Source organism: Hippoglossus stenolepis, chromosome 14 (assembly GCF_022539355.2).
Source record: "Hippoglossus stenolepis isolate QCI-W04-F060 chromosome 14, HSTE1.2, whole genome shotgun sequence".
NCBI lineage: Eukaryota > Metazoa > Chordata > Actinopteri > Pleuronectiformes > Pleuronectidae > Hippoglossus > Hippoglossus stenolepis.
In genome coordinates, this window is record NC_061496.1 from 11,376,101 (window position 1) to 11,396,658 (window position 20,558).

Genomic DNA, 20,558 nt, shown 5'->3' on the forward strand with positions numbered 1-20,558 from the left:
TAATTCTCAGTTTGAGCCGATATCAGTCACTTAAAGCTTATCACCCACTTGGTACACCCATGTAAACACTTGTCGCTTATGCTTAGCATATTATATATAGATTATTTATTTCATGATGTCTTGGCATTATATAGATATTGTCTGAGTGTGCATCTTCTTAGATGAATGGCAATGCTTTTCAAACATGGGCAGATGTGAGCGTGTGTGTGCATTTGGGGTCAGTGGCCTCGAACATGGAGTCATCTCAGATCACCTGTCACAAATCATCCCCCCATCACCGACAGCAGCGGCACAGAGAAAATGTCAGCTGGTCAACCAGCTGCTTTTGTTTCTGTGTATACCAGCCACTAGCTTGATTCTTCACTTCATCAAAATGATAGGACTGAATCCTGACTTTATTCATGACCTGGCTGTATGTTGGGGTTGAGGGGGCTAAATATGATGCTTCCTGCACATTGCCATGTTTTCAATGCCTGGATATTGTATTGCCACAGTTGAACCAATGCGCTTTCTTCTACTTTTCCCAAAACATCAAATTTACATTCCTTGTTTATACATTATACAGTAAAGCCATTTCAGTCAAATAACTCACCTTGAAGTGCTTATTGCAGCAGGGTTAGTGTTTGGCATCTGGGCTCCAGCTTCATCACTCCCCCTTGATATTATTACTATATTATTCATATTCATATTATTATTTTTATTATTTTATATCATAGGAGTGGTGAGCTGTGGATGTGAAGGTTATGAAACAACCGGCGGCGATACTGACGCAGCAGCAGCGGGGGAAAACAAAGGGAGTGATGGGACATTTTTTGCAGCTTGAATAAATCGCCACATTGGGAGGGTGTGTAATAAAAAGGACTGTGCAGAGTGAGCCACATCACGTGATTGGAGCAGTGCAGCTCCAGTTGGCCGCCTGAACTAGCTTGCAAACATCGCCACATATGTGATTACTGTTAGAAATCAAGCTTTGATAATCATGTTATTTCGAAGCATGTATTTTTGAAAGTCATGATTGTGATGTCGGAGGGCCCTTGATCCCCCCCATGATTTATTAGGCATAATGACAGATTAGTGATCTTGTGGGAAGCTGGATTTCTCCCAAGTGAGAATCCATCTAGCCAAAAGTATTTGCTTGTGGCCAAACCGTAGATGTTCAGACCAATCAGCTTCTAACGAGGGAGGAACCATTGGCAGCTACAGGCATATCTGTGGTGTGACAACTGCGACTAGTGACTGTTTGTTAATGGCAGATGCTAAAGAGGTTAGCAAAGTTGCTACTATAGAATCAGTTACATCAGAAATGTAGATGTGAAGAAAGAGCAAAGAACAGCAAAACAGACGGCTTTTCTCGATCTAAACTGTGATCCTTTCTGAAATAAATAAAACTTCACTGAACACAAGGTGGCCTCTGAGAAGGGAATGGGAGAAAAAGTACAAATGCATTATGTATGCAGCCTCCATCTGACATCCTATTCATATTTATGATTTGGCTTTCAGCTTGGCCAGTCCCAACCACTCTTCTCTCCCTCGCCCATGACTTGATCAAATGTCCCCTGAGCAACATGTGTCTGAAATGGCAGCTGTCACAGACACTGTTGACTCTCAGCATTAGTGTATTGCATATTTATCATCCAGTAATTCGAGATCAGTGGTCTCTGGCACATGTTCCAGTGACTGCTGGATGGGTTCAAATATGTGTACCGTGCCTATTTAATATCAACAATCAATTCCACAGTCATTGATCTATTCCACAAATGATTCTTTGAATGAAAAGCCTGTTTCTTTTCGCACACAAAGTCTTGGATTAGATGGATCTGATGGGAATGGACTGAGAGGTGTCTGATCCTGTGGGCATCAGTAGGCATTTGGCTCATCCTGGGTTTATTTACGAAAGCACAGGTGATGTGCTGATCCTGTAGCGTGGAACTTTTCTCCTCTCTTTGTTTTTGGTAAACTCCATGTAGCATCCTGACGGGATTTCTTGTTGCTGCCGGCCATAATGTTCATGCCTCTTTATTCTTAGACACGCTCACAGCAAAGCTTTGGTCCAGAATGAAATATTTCTACAAATATGAGAGTACCTTTTGTCGCCTTCTGATCTGTTGATAATTTGACTTTTCTTCTGCTGGGTGAACATTTAAAAAAAACGTATTTAAAATAAATCTCAACTACTTGAAGGTTTGCCATGAAATCTGGTGGTCTAAACATCTACCCTCAGGATGTGCCATCGTGTTCACATCATCATGTCTTCTTCAGCCACCCAGAACTCTATCCCACTGCAATGCTACTATTTGTCCTTGTAATTTCCCATTTATCCGATCTTTCTCTCTCCAATTGACTAAGTGGTGCCTATTCACTCATGGTCTGCATCTGAGCTGATAAATTATACGTCAAGTCAAATGTTCCCTAATTGCTCTAATATGGAAAAACCAAATCAGCCATTTCCTTAGAACTGATTAAAGTCTTTTTTTTACCTTATTTGGTGAATGGCAGACATCTGACACTGATTGCTATGACGTAGTCTAATAATCTTACCTGATATTCTGCAGCAACTATCTGTTAATGTTCCAATGTGGTCCTACATGTGCCACAGTGAAATGGTGAACCGGTTCAAGCTACAAGCAGAAACCCTCATTTTATTCACAAGAATACATTAAAATGAATCATCATGCCACTACATGTCCTCAGAATTTTTTCCTTTTAATATACGCTGTAAATTGACTATTCATACACTGCCAATTCAGCCGTCAGGGGCAATTATGGGTTGATTGTCTTGCCCAAGGACACTCCGGCATGTGCCAGCGACAAACCATGGACCTTCTGGTTAGTGGATGTTTGCCATTATAAACGTGAATATATATGTGAAACTGCCTCGTGCAACTTCAAAGACACTCGACAGACACATCAGCTGTTGTGGTCTTGTAATCTCTAACCCTCAGGAGACTCAGCAAGCTTATATGTGGTTTACAGTGTCAGAAATAATGGATTGCACTGAAAGGACAAGCCATTATGCTGTCATGGTCATAACAGCCATGGCCTACACTGCTACAATGGGTGCACAAAACAAGAAATCTGACAGGCCAGCTCAGTGTGGCATCCTCTCTACCGCACTGGGTAACTTGAATGTGGATGTTTCAGGTTGTCAGGTGTCAGTAATGTTTATTGCTAGAGGATAGTGTTTTTAAGAATTAAATGGGATCCCTGCCTTGATGCTGGAAGACAGAGCAAAGTTTATCATATAAATAGATGATTAAATAATAAAAAAGAAACATAGATATACTGTATATATAGATAGATTGAAATGTTTAAATATTCATCTGTGAAGGTTGGTCAGAGATGTGCAGTTAGCAGCAGCAGCATTGGCAAACATGGACATTTCATTTCGGTCAAGGCTCATATTGCCTTTTCTTCTTTTTACAATATCTTGCTCAAATATCATCATTATCATCTATCCATTATCTTTACAGTTTATTCTTTGAGGGTGTGGGGCTGAAGCCAATCCCAGCGGATATGAGGTCTGGCCAGGTGGTCAGCATACTCCAGCATATAGAGAGAGACAAACAGCACTCTCACATTCATAGTATGGGTAATTTTAAACTGAAAATAATACCAAACATAATACAAATATTGCAGGATGGAAAAGGAGGTGTCGAAGAAGGTGTTGAAGACGCCAAAGAACACTTTAACTTGGAAAGACAATGTGTTTCAGGAGCTGTTGGTGCTAAGGGCTGATGCTCTACCCAGAAGCCTACCCTCACCTGATTTTTCTGTTGTTGTGAATGCAGGTGACCAAAACAATCTCCTGCTGCGTTCTTCATATAAGACAAAGCCTGAATAATGTCCAGACTGTAGAGATTAACCGATTGGATCTAAATGGGGATCAAGATTTGAATCAAGAACCTTCTCGCTCCCATCATTGTCATTATAATTAGTAATAATAAAAAAATATTAATCACGAATCATTATTCAACATGCAGGAAATCCTTCTGTAGATGTCATGTGGCGAGTGAGTGACGTACTTAGATTAAGTATTCAATATTACTCCCATGTGGGAATTCTCATGAAAAGCTGTGTGTGTGTGTGTGTGTGTGTGTGTGTGTGTGTGTGTGTGTGTGTGTGTGTGTGTGTGTGTGTGTGTGTCTGAGAGAGATAGAGCAAAAGGTCACTTATTAACATGCATCAGTCCTGTCAGGTTAACATCTGCTCAGCACAGATTGATTATTCATGAAAAACAGAAATGCTGTGTGATACCTGTGCGCTATTTAAATTATTCACTCTTATCAGCCGCCTCTGCTCTGTTTTTTTTTAACCTGGATTACTGTCTGAAAGTTCATTTGAAAAATGCTCCCCCACCATGAAGTTCCCTACCCATGTGAGATTGATCACTCCACAGGCAATCAGCACGTACTGGAGAGGGATTGAAAGAAGTCCCTACGATGCGTTGTTCGGTAAACTGCATGAAATCATCTCGCCTTAGGCTTCTGTGTTTTGATATTTCAGAGAGTGGAAGCAGTTTTTTTTCCTGATTTGAATTAGCAGCATGGATAGGAAATGAAAAAAAATTCCCTGCCCTGTTGACTTTATAAATGACCGCAGTAACATAGAGATATAATGAAAATTATGTTTCCAGAACAATTAGTCTTCACATCCTCTGAAAAAGGGGTTAATGACGAATCACAAAGACATTTTAAAAATCGGGAATCAACAAAGAAGAAATGACTTCAGATTGAAGTGATTGATTTTATGTTAATGCAGAGAACCTGAGGGATGGTTTGGAAAATGACAGCCAGGTAGTTTGGCAATTCAAAATTTAATCTAACTTTGGGAAAAGTACGTGATATGAGCTCCTCTGCCGCCTGCAGCCCGAAGGATGGAAGAAATTGTTCACTGCTCCTGCTGCAATGAGTCATTCCATCATTTCCACTGTCGTCCAGGGAAAGTAGAAATAATGTTTTCTTTTCAAATTTACAACTTAAAGGCTCCATTTCATTCATTTCTGATTCAATCTAAAAAAAAACATAACCTTTACAGATCAGTGAGCATCAACACTAAAGCACCTTGACAGCTCCTCAGCATCCTGTTAGGGAAGAGACGCAGGACTGGAGGAGGAGATTAAGAGAAAATGACAGACAGGAGGTGGCGGAGATGAGAGACCAGCGTGTTCACTGTAGAATGAAATCGATAAGTGAGATAAATGCCTTCAATCACAGCAACAAATGATTGTTTTTTGTGTTGTCGAGCAGTTTTTATGTTGGAGCATTACATTACATTACATTCCAGTTTATTTTGTTCTGTTGGCAGATCACTTCCCATTTTCAGATGTTTCAGAAAGATAAAGTCAAAAGTTTGCCTCTCACATATGAAGGACGCAACAAAAGATTTTCCAGGTCAGACGCGTTCACATCAACAAGGAAACATTCAGGCGAGGGCTGGTGCCTAGGTAGAGCACTCAGGAGGCAGGACACGACGTATAAACTCCACAAGTCTGAACATAAATAACAGATGAGAAAGGTGCCTCGGACCACAGGCTGGACCGACGAACCAAAAATGAACCCAACCAAAAGAGATGGTGTCTGTCCAGAACAAACTGAACCATAGTTTGGAGAATTTGCGGTATAAGAAACATATAAGCTTTGCTGAAAGTCTTTGCCTCCGAAGATTTAATGTCTGGTTTATCTTGATGGTTAATCAAATACAGTGGAAACTGCTTATAGTGATCACGTTCGTCCAGGGCCAAAGTTATCAGTATGAGTGGTTGATTACTATAAACAAAATTGCGTAGCTTCTGTATGATAATCCTGGAACTTGAGGCAAAGGTAACCTTGCTCACACACACACACTGACTCCGCTGCTCTCTCTCTCTTTCTCTCTCTAAGCTGACATCTCTGACTTTTTACAGTCACAAACTGTGAAACTGTGAAAAACTGTAAAAAATGAATTATCTTCGGTCCAATCATGTATAAAAGACCCCAAATCAACTCTGTAAGCAGATTACTTGATCACTATAACGACTTATTTAAACAGCATTTTTATAGGAACGACTCTGTCCCAAGCTTTTTGATCCATATCAGCTGATGATAACTATATCCATGATCACTCTAAGTGGTTTCCACTGTAGTAGACGGGAACTCCTTTCTTACCTCTGTGGAGCAGACTTATGTTTGGAACCAGCAGGGCACACGTACAGTAAGTCCACCTGCTGCGACTGTGCTTCCTCTCTATGGCCATATTATTATATAATATTATATTATTATCCATTAGAGGCAAAGCAATCAGCCCAGAATCAGGTGGGAGCAAACCATGCCTGTGATTATATGTTCAGTGAATGTGACATATTTTATATATAAGGTCACCAGAGGTTATATATGGAGATGTCCATATATTCCACCAACCAAATCTCACACAGGGTTCCTGGGTGCATTGATGAATCATTGATTATTTATAGTGGTGCACCGATGTATCGGCCGTATATCGGTAGCGGCCGATATTCGCCTCGTTTACTGCCATCGGCGTATCGGTAATAAACTTGACTTTCACCGATAACATTGGCCGATGTTCATTGGTATGTTTTCTGCAGCCTGCCAATCTGGCATCCAGATTATGGTACACTGACGCCGGGTTTACACCGGGCGCTGAAGCAAGTAATAAACAAATATCGGTATCGGCTATCGGCTAGATTGTTGTTTTAAATATCGGTATAGGCCAAGAATTTCCATATCGGTGCATCCCTAATTATTTACAGTAGAATCTCCATCATAACCCCAGACACTCACTGGCAATAGGCCAATTCCTGGAGTATGGGAGGCTGGGATCATCAAAACCCATCTCTATCAAGGGACACTCTTTCCCATAAGTCAAGTAAAATGTATTCCTATAACACATTGCATACAGCATAGAGTCAATGTATATGAATATATGAATAATCCTCCCTCCATCCATATATCACCTATCCTTTTTGAGGGTCGCAGTTAGGGACTGGAGCCAATCCCAGCTGACGTAAAGCGAGAGGCCAGCATATCCCAGGGCTAACACATACTGAGACAAACAACCATTCACATGTAGAGTCTCCAATTAGCCTAACCCAGTCTACATGTCTTTAGACTGTTAGAGGAAGCTAGAGTAGCCAGGGAAAACCGACGTAAACCCAGAGAGAACATGTAAACTCCACACAGAAGCCGCACTCCACAGGCTGGGATTCAAACCAGGAACGTTCTTGCTGTGAGTTGACAGTGCTAGACACTGCACCACCATATCACCTGAGAATCATTACAATCAATAGTAATACATGCAGAAGTTTCACCTGTTAATGTCATACTTTAATCTAAATTTGCACACAAAAAAATATGTTTTTCAGTTGGTTTTAAAACAAGAAAGTGGTAGAGAATTAATAATGAGCGAAGGACTGATTTAGAATCTTTTCCAGGTATACTGAGGAGGAGGAGACCTTTGCATTATAATCAAGAGGATCTGTACGCAGCCGGAATAGTGACCACTTCATGCACAACAGCACAACACCATCACTCCTGGAGCCTGGAGAAATAGACGAGGGAGGGACAGATGGCCGTGGTCTAGGGAGGTCTAGGATGCTTTTTTCTTCAACTTTCAGATTCTGGCTGTGTTAAAAGAAATGCTCCCAAATAGTGAGTGCAGGAGAAGGAGGCGCACATTGGACGCATCCTCTGGCCACGCACACGTTGTCTCTGAGGAACACCTTTAAGTGATGAGCCTTATTTTGGGTACGGGCCAGCTTGGATGCAGAAACTGATAAACAAGGTGCCAGTCTCAACAGGAGAGTTTGTCAATACTTCTTCTACTTATAGGGCCACATGAATTTGTATAAGGGCTTGTGATTCCTGCAGTGCATCGCAATGCTTCACAGCTCTCGATCACTAAGTCTCACCAGATAATGTTGACGTCCGTCCGTCCGTCTCCTGCAACTCAGGCTCACTTTCTTCTCTTTCCAGGGTTGTACAGTAACACCACAGGATCTCCACGGCCCGTGTAGAGATACAAAATAATTGTTAATTAAATTGTGGGAGTCACTTCGACAGATCGGAAAAATAAACAAGCCGAGCTATCGAGGTACAAAGACAACTTTACATATATAGTACAAGAGTAAAGTGTGAAACATATTATGCATATATATATTCAAACATGAAGACTGAAAGCTCAATATTCATGCAGCATGTCATTATCCTATTACCATTACAGTCATTATACTTTAAGTGTGGGCAGAATTATAAGTGAAGGTTTGGATGTCTTCAGGTACATGTGTGGTATAGAGAGGGCGGAGGAGAGGGAGAATGATGAAGAGGGAAAGAAGACGAGAGAGAGAGAGAGAGAGAGAGAGAGAGAGAGAGAGAGAGAGAGAGAGAGAGAGAGAGAGAGAGAGAGAGAGAGAGGGACAGTGTGTGTGTGTGTGTTTGTACTAAATGTGCGAGTGTGTGATCATGAGTGAGGCTAGAGGAGAGGAAGCGTCAGAAAGGGAGCAGAGTGGACTGAGAGAGCAGCTCATTGTTAACCGACCTCTCAAGACACTAATCTGTGTTTACACCAGGGAATAACAACAAGGGAAGCACATTAGAGGTAAGTCCTTTCCGGATGTCTTCATGTAATTAACCAATTCATTAACTTATATATCCACGTTTTGAAATTATTGTTAATGCTCCAGTTATTTTAATTGTGTCATTTTTTGAAATAGATAATAAATGAGGTTAGAATAAACACTCGACTTAGCTTAAATAAATGTGAATGAATGTAGTGGATCAGTAAGCAGCCATAATATACTCTATTTCAGTGATTACTGTTATGTTTGACTTTCTTCATAAATAACTTGCTTTTTTCAAAAACATTTAATATCAAGGACACTGTACATTCGTATTTGTGCAAATAACCAGCAAAAAAAGGATTTGCTTGGGCTACTACACGGAGGCTATAATTTAATTTCTCGTGTGACCTTCATTTATCTAAGTGGTGACTTTCTGTTAAAGCAGTGCCAGGTTTAGTACAACTGGATTGTAGGGGGAGCAGCCTGTTTTAAACCAAGTAAGTGTAATTAGGCTACCTGTGAAATAAAAGCATCTAAACATCATTTAAAAAAAACTTGGTGTCCTGGTGACCAAATAAATATGTCTAGGCTCTTTCTGCGTCCAAAAAGAAACTGTACAATAGGAAAATGATGATGACCAGGAAAACAACATATTGAAGTCATGATTGTGAGAAAAGTATCAGTGTGACCTGAAATCAGGAAAATTGCAGCATTTACCTGCAGAACAGAGTCGGGGATGTTCTGTGGAATCAGTTCGTTAAGTGATGGATCATAAAATGTGATGCGGTGTTATTAAAGTTCTTCCGTCTTAATACCATTCATACAATTACTGCTGATTAAACACATAAAAAGTGAACAACAGCGCAGGTTGCAGAACCTGGCGCTCAAACCCAATTTCATCCCACAAAGTCATGACACTGTTGACTCTCATCGGGAGTAGCATCAGCTTTTGTGCTGCTGTTCCAGTTATTTTGCTGTGTTGACTTCTCTCAAGGCAAATGCACACGACTTGAACTTGTGATTTGGATTATTCATGACATCGCTCTGGAGGAGAGTACAGAGATGTCGGGGCTCTCAGGACAAGGACAGAGACTGCAGGGCAGCAGCTTCAGGGCAAGGCAATGGATGTTTGCTCAGAATCAGACACAAGGCGTGTGAACTATTGAAGGCTGGATATGTTGCATCAGAGTGAAAGTGGCTTACTGCAGTATACTGTTTGTAATGAGCGGTACAATGCACGGCTGCTGTGCACCTAATAAAAGCTGTGTGGAACATTGATTTATGTTCTATGTTTTAACCTGTGCAGTGCATGTAGTTATTTCATACACAAGGGGGTTATTGCTGACATGTGAGCGCCGTAGCTGCAGCTCATTTCATTCAAAAGCAGAGGATGAATTTCCCCATGGGGATAAATAAAGAATAATCAACTGCCCTACCTTGGAGATTTCTGACAGGTGAGCAGAGTGAATACAGTAGTTTCCAGAACTGACACTTCAATACATCGATTTTAGGACAATTCGTGTTAGGACTTCGTTTCACTCATTTTAGGTGAAAACAAGTCATGACTCTGAGGAAGGAAAAACAATTTATAGAAGCTGGAAAAAAAAAACTTTTAAACACGATTGCTTGCCAATCTAATAATTCATAAGAGAGGATATTCGATTTTAGTGTGTATTAATTTAGAAAAAATTACAACAAAATAATCCAGAGTTACTGAGATTTTCGACGTAGAATATTTGTGACATGTGACTTGCAGAATGCTCATGAGGATGTGTCATCCATTAATGCATCAAATACACCGTAGATCCTGTCCTTGAAACATTCATTACAGTAGTGTATTCGTATTTATAAAGCCTGCGACTTTATTCCTTGAAATACGGCCAGTCAGAATGCTAATAAGCTGTTGCAGCCAACAGTCTGATCTGTAACAAGTGGCCTGATTGACAGCGGGCGCTGTGATGTGAAAATCCTATTGACAATCAAATTCATTTATGGCACAGCAGTGGCTGCACTCAAAGCCACAGGGGAACAGTCACTGGTATGCTGTTTGTTTTAATGCAGTGGATGTGGCTTTACAATACACGACCAACAGGCCTCACTTTCTGTCAAGATCGAGAGGGTTGACAGACATGAGCTGCATCCTGATGAAACACTGACACTCTGAGCCACAGACAGAAAAGGCCTCTGACTGATATATGTAAATGTATGGTAAGATCATTGTGGTATTTTTCACCGCTCGTCATCAGAAGTCATTCATATGTAACTGGCAGGAAAGCCCTTTCCCTGTCATTCTCATTATCCAGCTCTCATGTTCTAAATTGCAAATATCGTTCCACTTCACCTCCATGTCACAAGTTTGCATTCAGCTAAATGAAACGTGTTCCCTTACGTCAAGTGAAGAATGACAAAATGCAAAGACTTGGCCGGAAATAATCCCTCCCAGAATTTCCTCTGTAAAACAAAATGAAATTTTCTTTATGTAATAAACTTACAAACCACTAAATTAATGAAAAAATCCTTTACAGAAAAACAGTCATTTATTGAGGGAACTTTCATCTTCAACCAGGAATATCATTATTAATGAAGCATCATGTTGTGCTCAACTGCCATAAGCTGTCAGCTGCTCATAGGTTTATGGGGGCACGCCAGTCACTAACCAATCACAGCCCATTCTCTCAACAAAGTTGTTCCCTTTAAATACGACCTCCTCCTCACTGATCCCTGCTCAGCTACACTGCCACACATGCTTTGCCGGCAGCGGCACCTTTTAGCAGTTCAAACATGCTTGTGGTAAATGGTATTAATCTTGAACAAATGTATCTTGCCTGCTACGCCCACTGCATGGGTTTTTTTTGCACGTGTTCCCTGTTTTATGTTAGCATGCTGCGTGGCTAATCCAGGGAACATCCAAAGAATGGAGCCATCCGCGCCAAGCAAATAACTATATTCTCATTTGTGAAATAAATGGTTAAATCATGACAAAGTGTTCTAGACTGAATTATTATCATCATCATTACAGTTCATTTCCATCAACCGGAGCTTCAAAAGCCTTCAAAGATTGTATATGTAATGACACTGCTTTGTGATCTGTTTTCCTTTGAACAGAAGGTAAAGTACCTTTCAAGGACAAACAGTATACTGCTGGCATTAATATGAATCTGCTGATTTGCCCCTGCACCTGTAATGCCCAAGCAGCAACCTAAAGGTTACAGAAAGGTCGTCTGTTTGATCCCCAGACTGGCAGGATAGATCTGGTCCAGGTGGTCAAAGTGCGGCGCCAGCACATCTTTCCAATAATGTTGACGCGCCCTTAAAGACAAATAGAAGCATTAGCCTATTAAACATTTTTGTATTTGCATTTATGCTGGGGGTTAAATGAGTTTGATGGTTAGGATTAAACAAATAAGATAATGTGAAAATGTTAATTAGTCTGTTTAAAGTTTGTTTTCAGACATGTCCTGGGAACCATCTCCAGAGAATTGGGTCCGTACTTTCTCCGCAGTTTGCCCTTCACACATGCATGGGGCTGCGGGCGTTCTCTGCTCAAACACGCTCACAGCAGCAACTGATCCTCCACAGGATTCAGATGTCGGTGTCTCCTACATGTGTGGCTCCACTTTTTCATCCCGAAATATGTTTTCTTTGTTTTATTCATTTTTGCGCCTGTCGCCTGTTAGAATCCACCCTCCACTCGGCCTCAGTGAATCCAGCGGTGGGGATCCCCTGCTGTGTTCTCACCTCGACTTCTGCAGACTTTCAGCTGACTTTATAATAAGAGGCCAGGCAGAGAAAGAAAACTGAAGCTCCGGAGGCTCGCACTCGAGCCAATAGTTTGGCTCCCTGCAGGGTGTGACACCATGCACATAAAACTATTACATTTACCATCCGTGGTCAATTAAACCTAGTGAGTCAGTGGCACAAGGACTCACAGTACGGCAAATAAAGTTGCTCCCCCGACTGAGAAACAAACTCAGAGCAGCAGTGATGTTCATTATGTTGAGTCACATAAGTGAGGGAGCCCCACACCCCCCTCCCACTGGCAAGCTGCTCCTGCTGAGCTTCAAAGAGTCAAGGTAATCAGAATAATAGGAATCCTACCACAGCAGACCTTTCATCGCAGCTTTTGGTCGTATTGGCCTCATATGACCATGCTCCAGCCAGTGAAACAAATATACTGATTGGACAGTTCTAAGAAATTCTGAAATAGGGTGAATAATTCTTCCGTCAATAAATTCCATGAAAAGACCAAAGACAGCAAAGAAATAACTCTCGTAAGTATAGAGTTTTGCCCTCGTACATGAAGCGTTATCTGTGTAATAGACCTCCAATTTCCAAAGCTAATAATACACGTCAATGAGACACACAACTGAACCAGGTGCCGTGTTTCTTTATTACCATGGAGAAAGGCACTGTGACCATAAGTGTTGCTGAATGTGCATTTGTTCATGATGAATTTGTTTTCCCTCCATCCATCCATCAAATATCTATACCAATTATCCTTTAAGCACTGCAGGACATTGGGTGAGAAGCGTGGTGGAGCCTGGACGTGTCACCAGCATATCACAGGGCTGACATTGAGAGACAAACCCCCATCAAGAGACAAACAACCGTTCACACTCACAATTACACCTACGGGCAATTTGGAGTCTCAAATGAATCCAAGCTGCATATCTTTGGACTGTGGGAAGAAGCAAATCCTACTTAGAAACAGGGAGAACATGTAAACTCCACACAGAATGGTCCATGTCGGCTATTTAGTTTGAATACAGAATGTTCCTGCTTTGAGCCGACCGCTGCACCCACATTTTTGATCCATATATTTGGGATCCATTTTTAAATCTGCATTTGTAATGCAACAACTTATAATACAACATTTGCAATTTGGATTCTTGTATCAGGGGAATGTAATTCTCTGTTTTTGTCTCCACCAACTCCTCTTCCCTATTAATATACTGTATCTGGCTCTTCAGAAGCTTTATTCTTCACCGTGTTCGGAAATGACTCTTATTCATAAAATGATACTAAAATAATGAGCAGAACTAGGTAAAAATCCATTATGATATTACATTTTCTGTGGGTGCATGACGACAAGCACCCCATGTCAATTTGCTTGTAGTCATCCCATTTGTTGCAACTCAAAATATATTCATTAGAGCAGCTATTACTAACGTTTATTAAAGCATAGTGGCCTTTATGATGTTACCATTCAGTTTCAACACGTATCTGCATGATTGAGTAGATTGAAGCACAGAGGCAGACTTTCTGATGGTTTTGAGCTCAAACCAAAGGGCGGGAAACAGATGGCAATTCAAGATCTTTCAATCACTCAGTCTTATGTTCAAAACTCATTGGTAGAAACAGATGTCATGGCTACTCCAATTCAGAGTTTGGAAAATTGGTTGGGAAATGTGATGGAGAATGATGAATGTCAAGATGTGAGACAACTCTTTCCTAATTTGATGATGGCACCCAAGTTCCTGAACAAAGATTTGATTCCTATTCAACTATGATTGAAAACCACTCATCTCTAGAAATTGATTGTTTAATTGGAGGTTTTGTGTGAATGTGATTACCATCCACCATCTCTATTCTTGTGTGAGTCTGTACCAATTTAACACAGATGACTTTTTGTTTCTTTCCCTCAGATTGCGACTCCACTGTGACTAATCAAGCAGGATGTCAACTTCCAACTGTTCTCTCGATCTATTGGCTGAAAAAGGAGGGTGGCTTTGTCCTCTTGGGGAAAAGTGTACCAATCTGACCCCGGGCATGAACGGCAGCAGCATCGATCTGGACGATGCATGCTTGGCAGGCTACCTGGAAAAATATCTGGGTCCTCGTCGATCAACGGTGTTCCTCCCTGTCTGTCTCATCTACCTGTTGATCTTTCTGGTGGGCGTGTTGGGGAATGTGCTGACCTGCAGTGTCATTGCACGCAACAAAGTGATGTGGACGCCAACAAACTACTATCTCTTCAGCCTGGCGGTGTCAGACCTGCTGGTGCTGCTGCTTGGCATGCCGTTGGAGCTGTATGAGCTGTGGCATAACTACCCCTTTCTCCTGGGGAAGGGAGGTTGCTACTTCAAAACCTTCCTATTCGAGACAGTATGCTTGGCATCGATCCTCAACGTGACGGCACTGAGTGTGGAGCGCTACATTGCTGTGGTGCACCCACTGCGCGCAAAGTACGTTGTGACACGCACTCACGCCAAACGGGTCATCCTCACGGTGTGGGGTGTGTCAGTGTTGTGTGCAGTTCCAAACACCAGTCTGCATGGGATCGCCATCCTTTACAGTCGCTCCATCGGCCAAGCTGGGAACGAAAATGTGGAAATCCCTGACTCCGCGATCTGTACACTGGTGAAACCACTATGGATGTACAATCTGACCATCCAGGTGACCACTTTGCTGTTTTTCGTTCTGCCCATGCTCATCATCAGCGTTCTCTACTTGCTGATCGGGCTGCAGCTGAAGCGAGAGAAGATGCATCAGGCACTGGAGACCAAGTCGGGCTTTGGACAGGACAGCTTCTGTAACATCCGCACACAGCAGCAGAAGGCACGTCGCCGGCAGGTCACGAAAATGTTGTGTGAGTAACAAACTGTCCTTATCTATCAAAACCATAGATTTTCTTCTTTTCCTGCCTTTTCTCAAATGACGCTAACTGGGAAATGTGTGCCCAACTCACCAATCAGCAAAACAATAATGCTCAAAATGTCTTTGTTCAATACCAATATTTAGGAGTTTAAAGATCAGATGCTTTATTGTTGGAACCCTTTTTATGGATGTGTTAAGAAAGCTAGCTAAGGTAATATATGTGTTTGAAATTTCCTCTGGCTAAGCCTGTTGACCTTCCATTGGCTCCCAACAAGCACAGAACTTGTTCCCCACACCTTTAAAACTTTAAAACAGTCATTTTTGGTTACCTTTCTTTAATTCAAGAACTCAGACAGAAATGTCTCCCTAAAGTAAAATAAAACAATTACTTTTCAAACCAAAATGACAAAGGTGAAAATGTAGACCTATTATTTCATAATAGCTCCTCTTTTGATCTTCATGCATACTTTTTATTCAGCCTTTGGTTTTTGTGTCGTATGTGAAGGTATTTTCTGAGAGCAAAACAAAAACCAAGTTAAGGATAAGTACAAGGAACCAGAAGATGATATGAGTGAGGACTTCAAAGATGTATTTTTCCATTATAATAAATATAGTTTCAAAATTTGATTAATTGATTGATTGAATTATGAGTCAAAAAATGGATTTAATACTGATGTGTTAGAACTAAATCAAAGGCTGTGTGTCCAGTGCAGAGGTTTTTTTTCTGCATCACTGACTCACAGCACACAGAGGGACAATTTGATTGAGAACAGAGGGAGCATGTCGGGGACATCCATTAATGGCCTTTAAAATCCCATCTAACTGTGTCTCCCATTGTCATTTCTTCTTGCTTTTTCTGTTTGTTCCAGTTGTGCTCGTGGTGGTTTTTGCGATCTGCTGGGCCCCCTTTCACACTGACCGCCTCATGTGGAGTTTCATCCATGACTGGACCGAAAACCACCTGGAGATCTTCCAGTATGTGCACATCATCTCCGGTGTGTTTTTCTACCTCAGCTCAGTTGTCAACCCAATCCTCTACAACCTCATGTCCACGCGCTTTAGAGAAATGTTCAAGGAGGTCATGTGCCATCGGCCACATCACATCGCTCCCAGGAAATACTCTCTCAGTGTCACCCGGGTGACGCTCCGCAGCACCCTGAGTGATGCGCCACTCAGCAATGGCGTTGTTGTTGTTGAAGCCGAGGCAGAAGATGGAGAAGCGAGGGTGAAGAATGAGACCACTTTTACAACTTAAGGGGTTAGTCTTGGAGGACATGGGAGGGTGGCATGGTGGACGGAACGACTCTCTCGTTCTGAGTCACTGCATCCGTCAGCTGTCATCAACATCCACTATAAACAGGTGCATCAGCTAAATACAGAATCGTCTGAGTGGAGGAAGTGCAGGTGGGCAAAGCACTCATCAGCTGAAACTGTCACTGCAGCCTGCTTATGAAAACTTAATCTGTAACTCAGCAAATCACATATTGAAGTTTAACATCACATTTCTTGCAGTGCATCATTTCAAACCTAATTGCTCTCAAGTCACAGGAAACCGTGCAGTTTAGAATGAAAACGTTCTAAACTGGATCATGGTTCAGCGCACATAAAAAAAAGCTCACTTACGCTCAATTTCTGTGAGTTTTAACCTGCATATTTGCCAGATTCTAAAATAACTCCATTGATCTGACAGTTTCAGTCTTATTACAGCCTATATGGTGACCCTGTATGACATATAACAATATTCCAATGACAAAAAATCATGCTAGCTGAGGGAAATATTAAGAGAATTTTGAGAACTCAAAAGGGTTAGGGTTAGTTCACTCGCTCCGTTGCTGTTTGTTAGAAAGACATGTCATGTAATTTCAAATGAAAACATATTGTTTGTTCGTTCCATTTGGAAAAATATTGTACATTCAATTGATGATGCCACATTTCTTCCAAAATGCTGCTATTGGTCCAGCCCAGAAAGAATTTGAAAATGTATATATTTATAGATTTGGTCATGAACAGGAAGCCCAAGTGTATCTCAATGTTAGAGTCTTGACAAAAGCCTGGATCTTGTGCACTGATTTGTGTGGAAACATATTCAAAATGGCTTACATGTATAAAAATGTGACGAATGGCTGCAAGATGAGGGAAAATTCAATATCTTGTTAACATGGTCAACTACACTGTAAGTAGAGTTATTATTTCTACCAAATTATAAACTCTGTATATAATCTGTATATAATCTGAAAAAGCTATGTTCAGGTGACCAAATGCATGTCAGCCCTGTGGAATGTTTACATCGGTGTTCAAGTCATTTCTGCTGAATGTCTTTTGCTTTTTACAGTGTAGAAGTGTGTTGTACTTTATGAAGACACCTGCCGTTGGTTGTTTTTTACAGCAGCAATTTGTAGACCTACGTGAAAGTACATTCAAAAATCATTTGTACCATTTCTCTATGTTGCATTGTGTTTTGTAGGAAGCCAGTCAAAATGCTTTCAGATGCTTTAGTGGCTATAAGTGCTTTTAAAACTTGCTGAACAAAAGGTGTTGTTTTGTGTAGGAGTCATCATCTCTCAGCTCATATTTTTCGGTCGTGGCTCTAGCAGTGTTACAACATCCCCAACAAATGGAATTGTTACCCATATGGCCAAAGCTGCAGAAATAAAGTTTTGAAAGACCTCTCTGTACGTGAACTGCCAGCATACAATAGAAGACAAGATAATTGTGTGCCATGACTGTAATTAGAGGCATCCATCATACCTGTCTTTGCTATTCAAAGCCATTCGTGTGGAGGGGTCAGAATTCACCTGAAGCAGTTTCTCACTTGTGACATGTGATTACAGATATTAACCAAAGTTGCCCCTTCTCTTTAAGGGAGGGAGGCAGATTCCCTTAAAGCTGTACATTTGTATTTCAGGCAGAAAGTAGTGCCTGCACCACAAGCATTATCACCATCATTTGCTGTGTGTACTATTCATCACACGTTTCTCTGGAACAGCAGACATTTTCATGGGTAACTCATCATATTTAGGAAAAGGCTGCGTTGACCCCTGAGGAACTCCGGCCTGCTGTACGTTTGCTGCAGATTCCGTGTGCAAGTTATCTCATGTGGTAATTCATATTTTTTATCTCTTTCATGTAATTTCCCATCTCAACATCTGTGTAATAATATTTATCTGAGGGTACCAAAAAATATTTTCTATGTTACAACCCTGCAGGTGTTTACAGATAAAAGAAACGAGGGAAGCAACAACCGCTGGTGATGGAAAAGGCTAAATAAGCTGTTGTGTGTTTAATGAACATTAACGGGCAAACAAACAAATCAGGAGTCAAGTGAGGCGTAGAGGGCCGCGGGTGGTGATAAACCATAAAGCCAATAAAACAAAACCACTGGCACAACTGATGGAAGCACAACGCCAATCACAACTAAAGGAACAAAAAAACACTACCTTCTGTGATACTACAAACGCCACCCACAACCTGATGAATAACTACACAACCAAACTAATATGTGAGGTACAAACCAAAATAATGTATGAAAATAATAAGTGATCGAACCTAAAGACAAAATTAAAAGAAAACTGTTTATAATCTGAAAGAACAGTTTAAAACAAATTTCAAACTAAATAAAACTTAAAAAGGAGTAGAAAAGAGTATAAAAGAGTTTAGAAAAATAAAAAAAGATTAATATGTATATTATATAACCGTGTGGGGATAACTGCCAGGAGCAAAAGGATTATGGACCCCCCCACCCTTTTTTTATGAGGTCTGTTACCTCATAAAAAAGCTGTAAGTGTAACCTCTCTGCCTGAGAACACCGACCATGTTTTTGTGCATTGTCATTCGCCAAAGCAGTGACGAAGAAAATCAAAGCAGAGAGGTTCGGAGCATGATGATGAACTTCGGTGATGACGAAGACGTAAGCACAGTGAACCACAAAAGAAATGCCTGTAGTGATGCGGCGGGCTGCGGCAGGACTTTGGCAGTGGCTGGAGAGCTAACTACTCTCTAGAAATGCAGACTACTCCGATCCCATTTCATGTCACATCGAATTCCACGGCTACGTTTGAGTGTGCAGAGGATCGCCAAGGGCATCGACCTGCGTGTCTGTATAATATTCAGTAAAGAGGTGGCGTCTTCAGGAGCCTTGTCTACATAAATAACATGTCTGGTTCCTATTAACTGACAATTTATATTAACAAGAGGCTGCACTGATGGTGCAGCACAACCACATTTGCATTGTCTTGTTTTTTAGCAGCTATTTATTCCACTTTGCTGGCAAAAGCCAGTGGCCGGAGGCATTATGTTTTCGGGTCGTCCATCTGTCCCATTCTTGTGAACGCGCCATCTCAATAACACCTTGAGGGAATTTCTTCAAATTTGGTATCATCATTCAGTTTGGCTCGTGGATTTTATTGGTCGAAAAGTTTATTTATTGGTTTAGTTTGGTGGTCAAAGGTCAAGGACACTGTGACCTAACAAAATATATTTTTGGTCGGAGGTATGCACTAACCCCCTAACCCCCTAACCCCTAACCCCCTAACCCTACTGATTGCCCCCCTAGTTTCTTCATTTTGTCAATGAGTACAATTCACCTGTTCTCAGGCATTGTGAGTATTTCTAGTAAATGTGATTTCACCACTGTATCTACTTACCTGAGTGCATTTGGTTCTTTGTCAGTGAATTAATTCTTGAATCAATTTTTGAACACTGGAGACCCTCATCTACTTTGACATTCACTTGAAAGGCTCATTCTGCACTTAATATGATTTGTATTCACATGTACCCTGAAAGGCTAAAAAGCTGAAAAGTATTTAGTGCCAAGCTTGTTGCCTTAATCAGCAGCAGCAACAGTAATCCTCTCTTTTGCCCTTCAGCAGAAGAAAATGTATTCTTCTATGCTGAGACCCAATGTATCACAAGCATGACATTTAGTGCAGAGGTTTGACAAGTGTATAGCTCCACAGCTCAACCATTAACCTACCATGCTATGCATCTTATTAAAGCTATCCTGTCTTACCAGGGGAATTTATAAGGGCATTAAATAATTCATAATTAAAGCTTTTCATGATTCATCTGACTAATCTGAACATCTGATGCTTTCTAGCTGTACTCAGCTCATTTATCTACCTTTTCCCCTAAGTTCAAGAGACTAAGAATGTGGTTAAGTTACACTCACATGGCGCACCTGCCTTCATCTTGTGAATTTATTACTCTATTGCATGTGCTAAACAGCAAAAAGAGAAAAATCCTACATGTAGCACATTTGCATGGCACAAATATCTCGGGGCAGCAACTGTCTTGCCCTCGGTCAGATGAATAATGGGGCTGTAGTTTGATGTGATTACCACAAAAGCTTTTCAAGGCTTCAAATTACACCTTTAGCTAAGTGACAGCTTCTGCCTTCTCTCAATCGCAATTC

General features: G+C 41.1%; 1 protein-coding gene across 1 annotated transcript; it reads left to right on the forward strand.

Annotated features, from left to right (window-relative positions):
- The first annotated feature begins 8,410 nt into the window (after positions 1-8,410).
- On the forward strand, positions 8,411-19,127 carry nmur1a (neuromedin U receptor 1a). The gene is made up of 3 exons (XM_035175863.2): positions 8,411-8,589; positions 14,197-15,140; positions 16,018-19,127. The coding sequence occupies exons 2-3, from the start codon at positions 14,228-14,230 to the stop codon at positions 16,401-16,403; spliced, it is 1,299 nt and encodes a 432-aa protein (XP_035031754.1). The 5' UTR covers positions 8,411-8,589; positions 14,197-14,227; the 3' UTR covers positions 16,404-19,127.
- Positions 19,128-20,558: the final 1,431 nt, after the last annotated feature.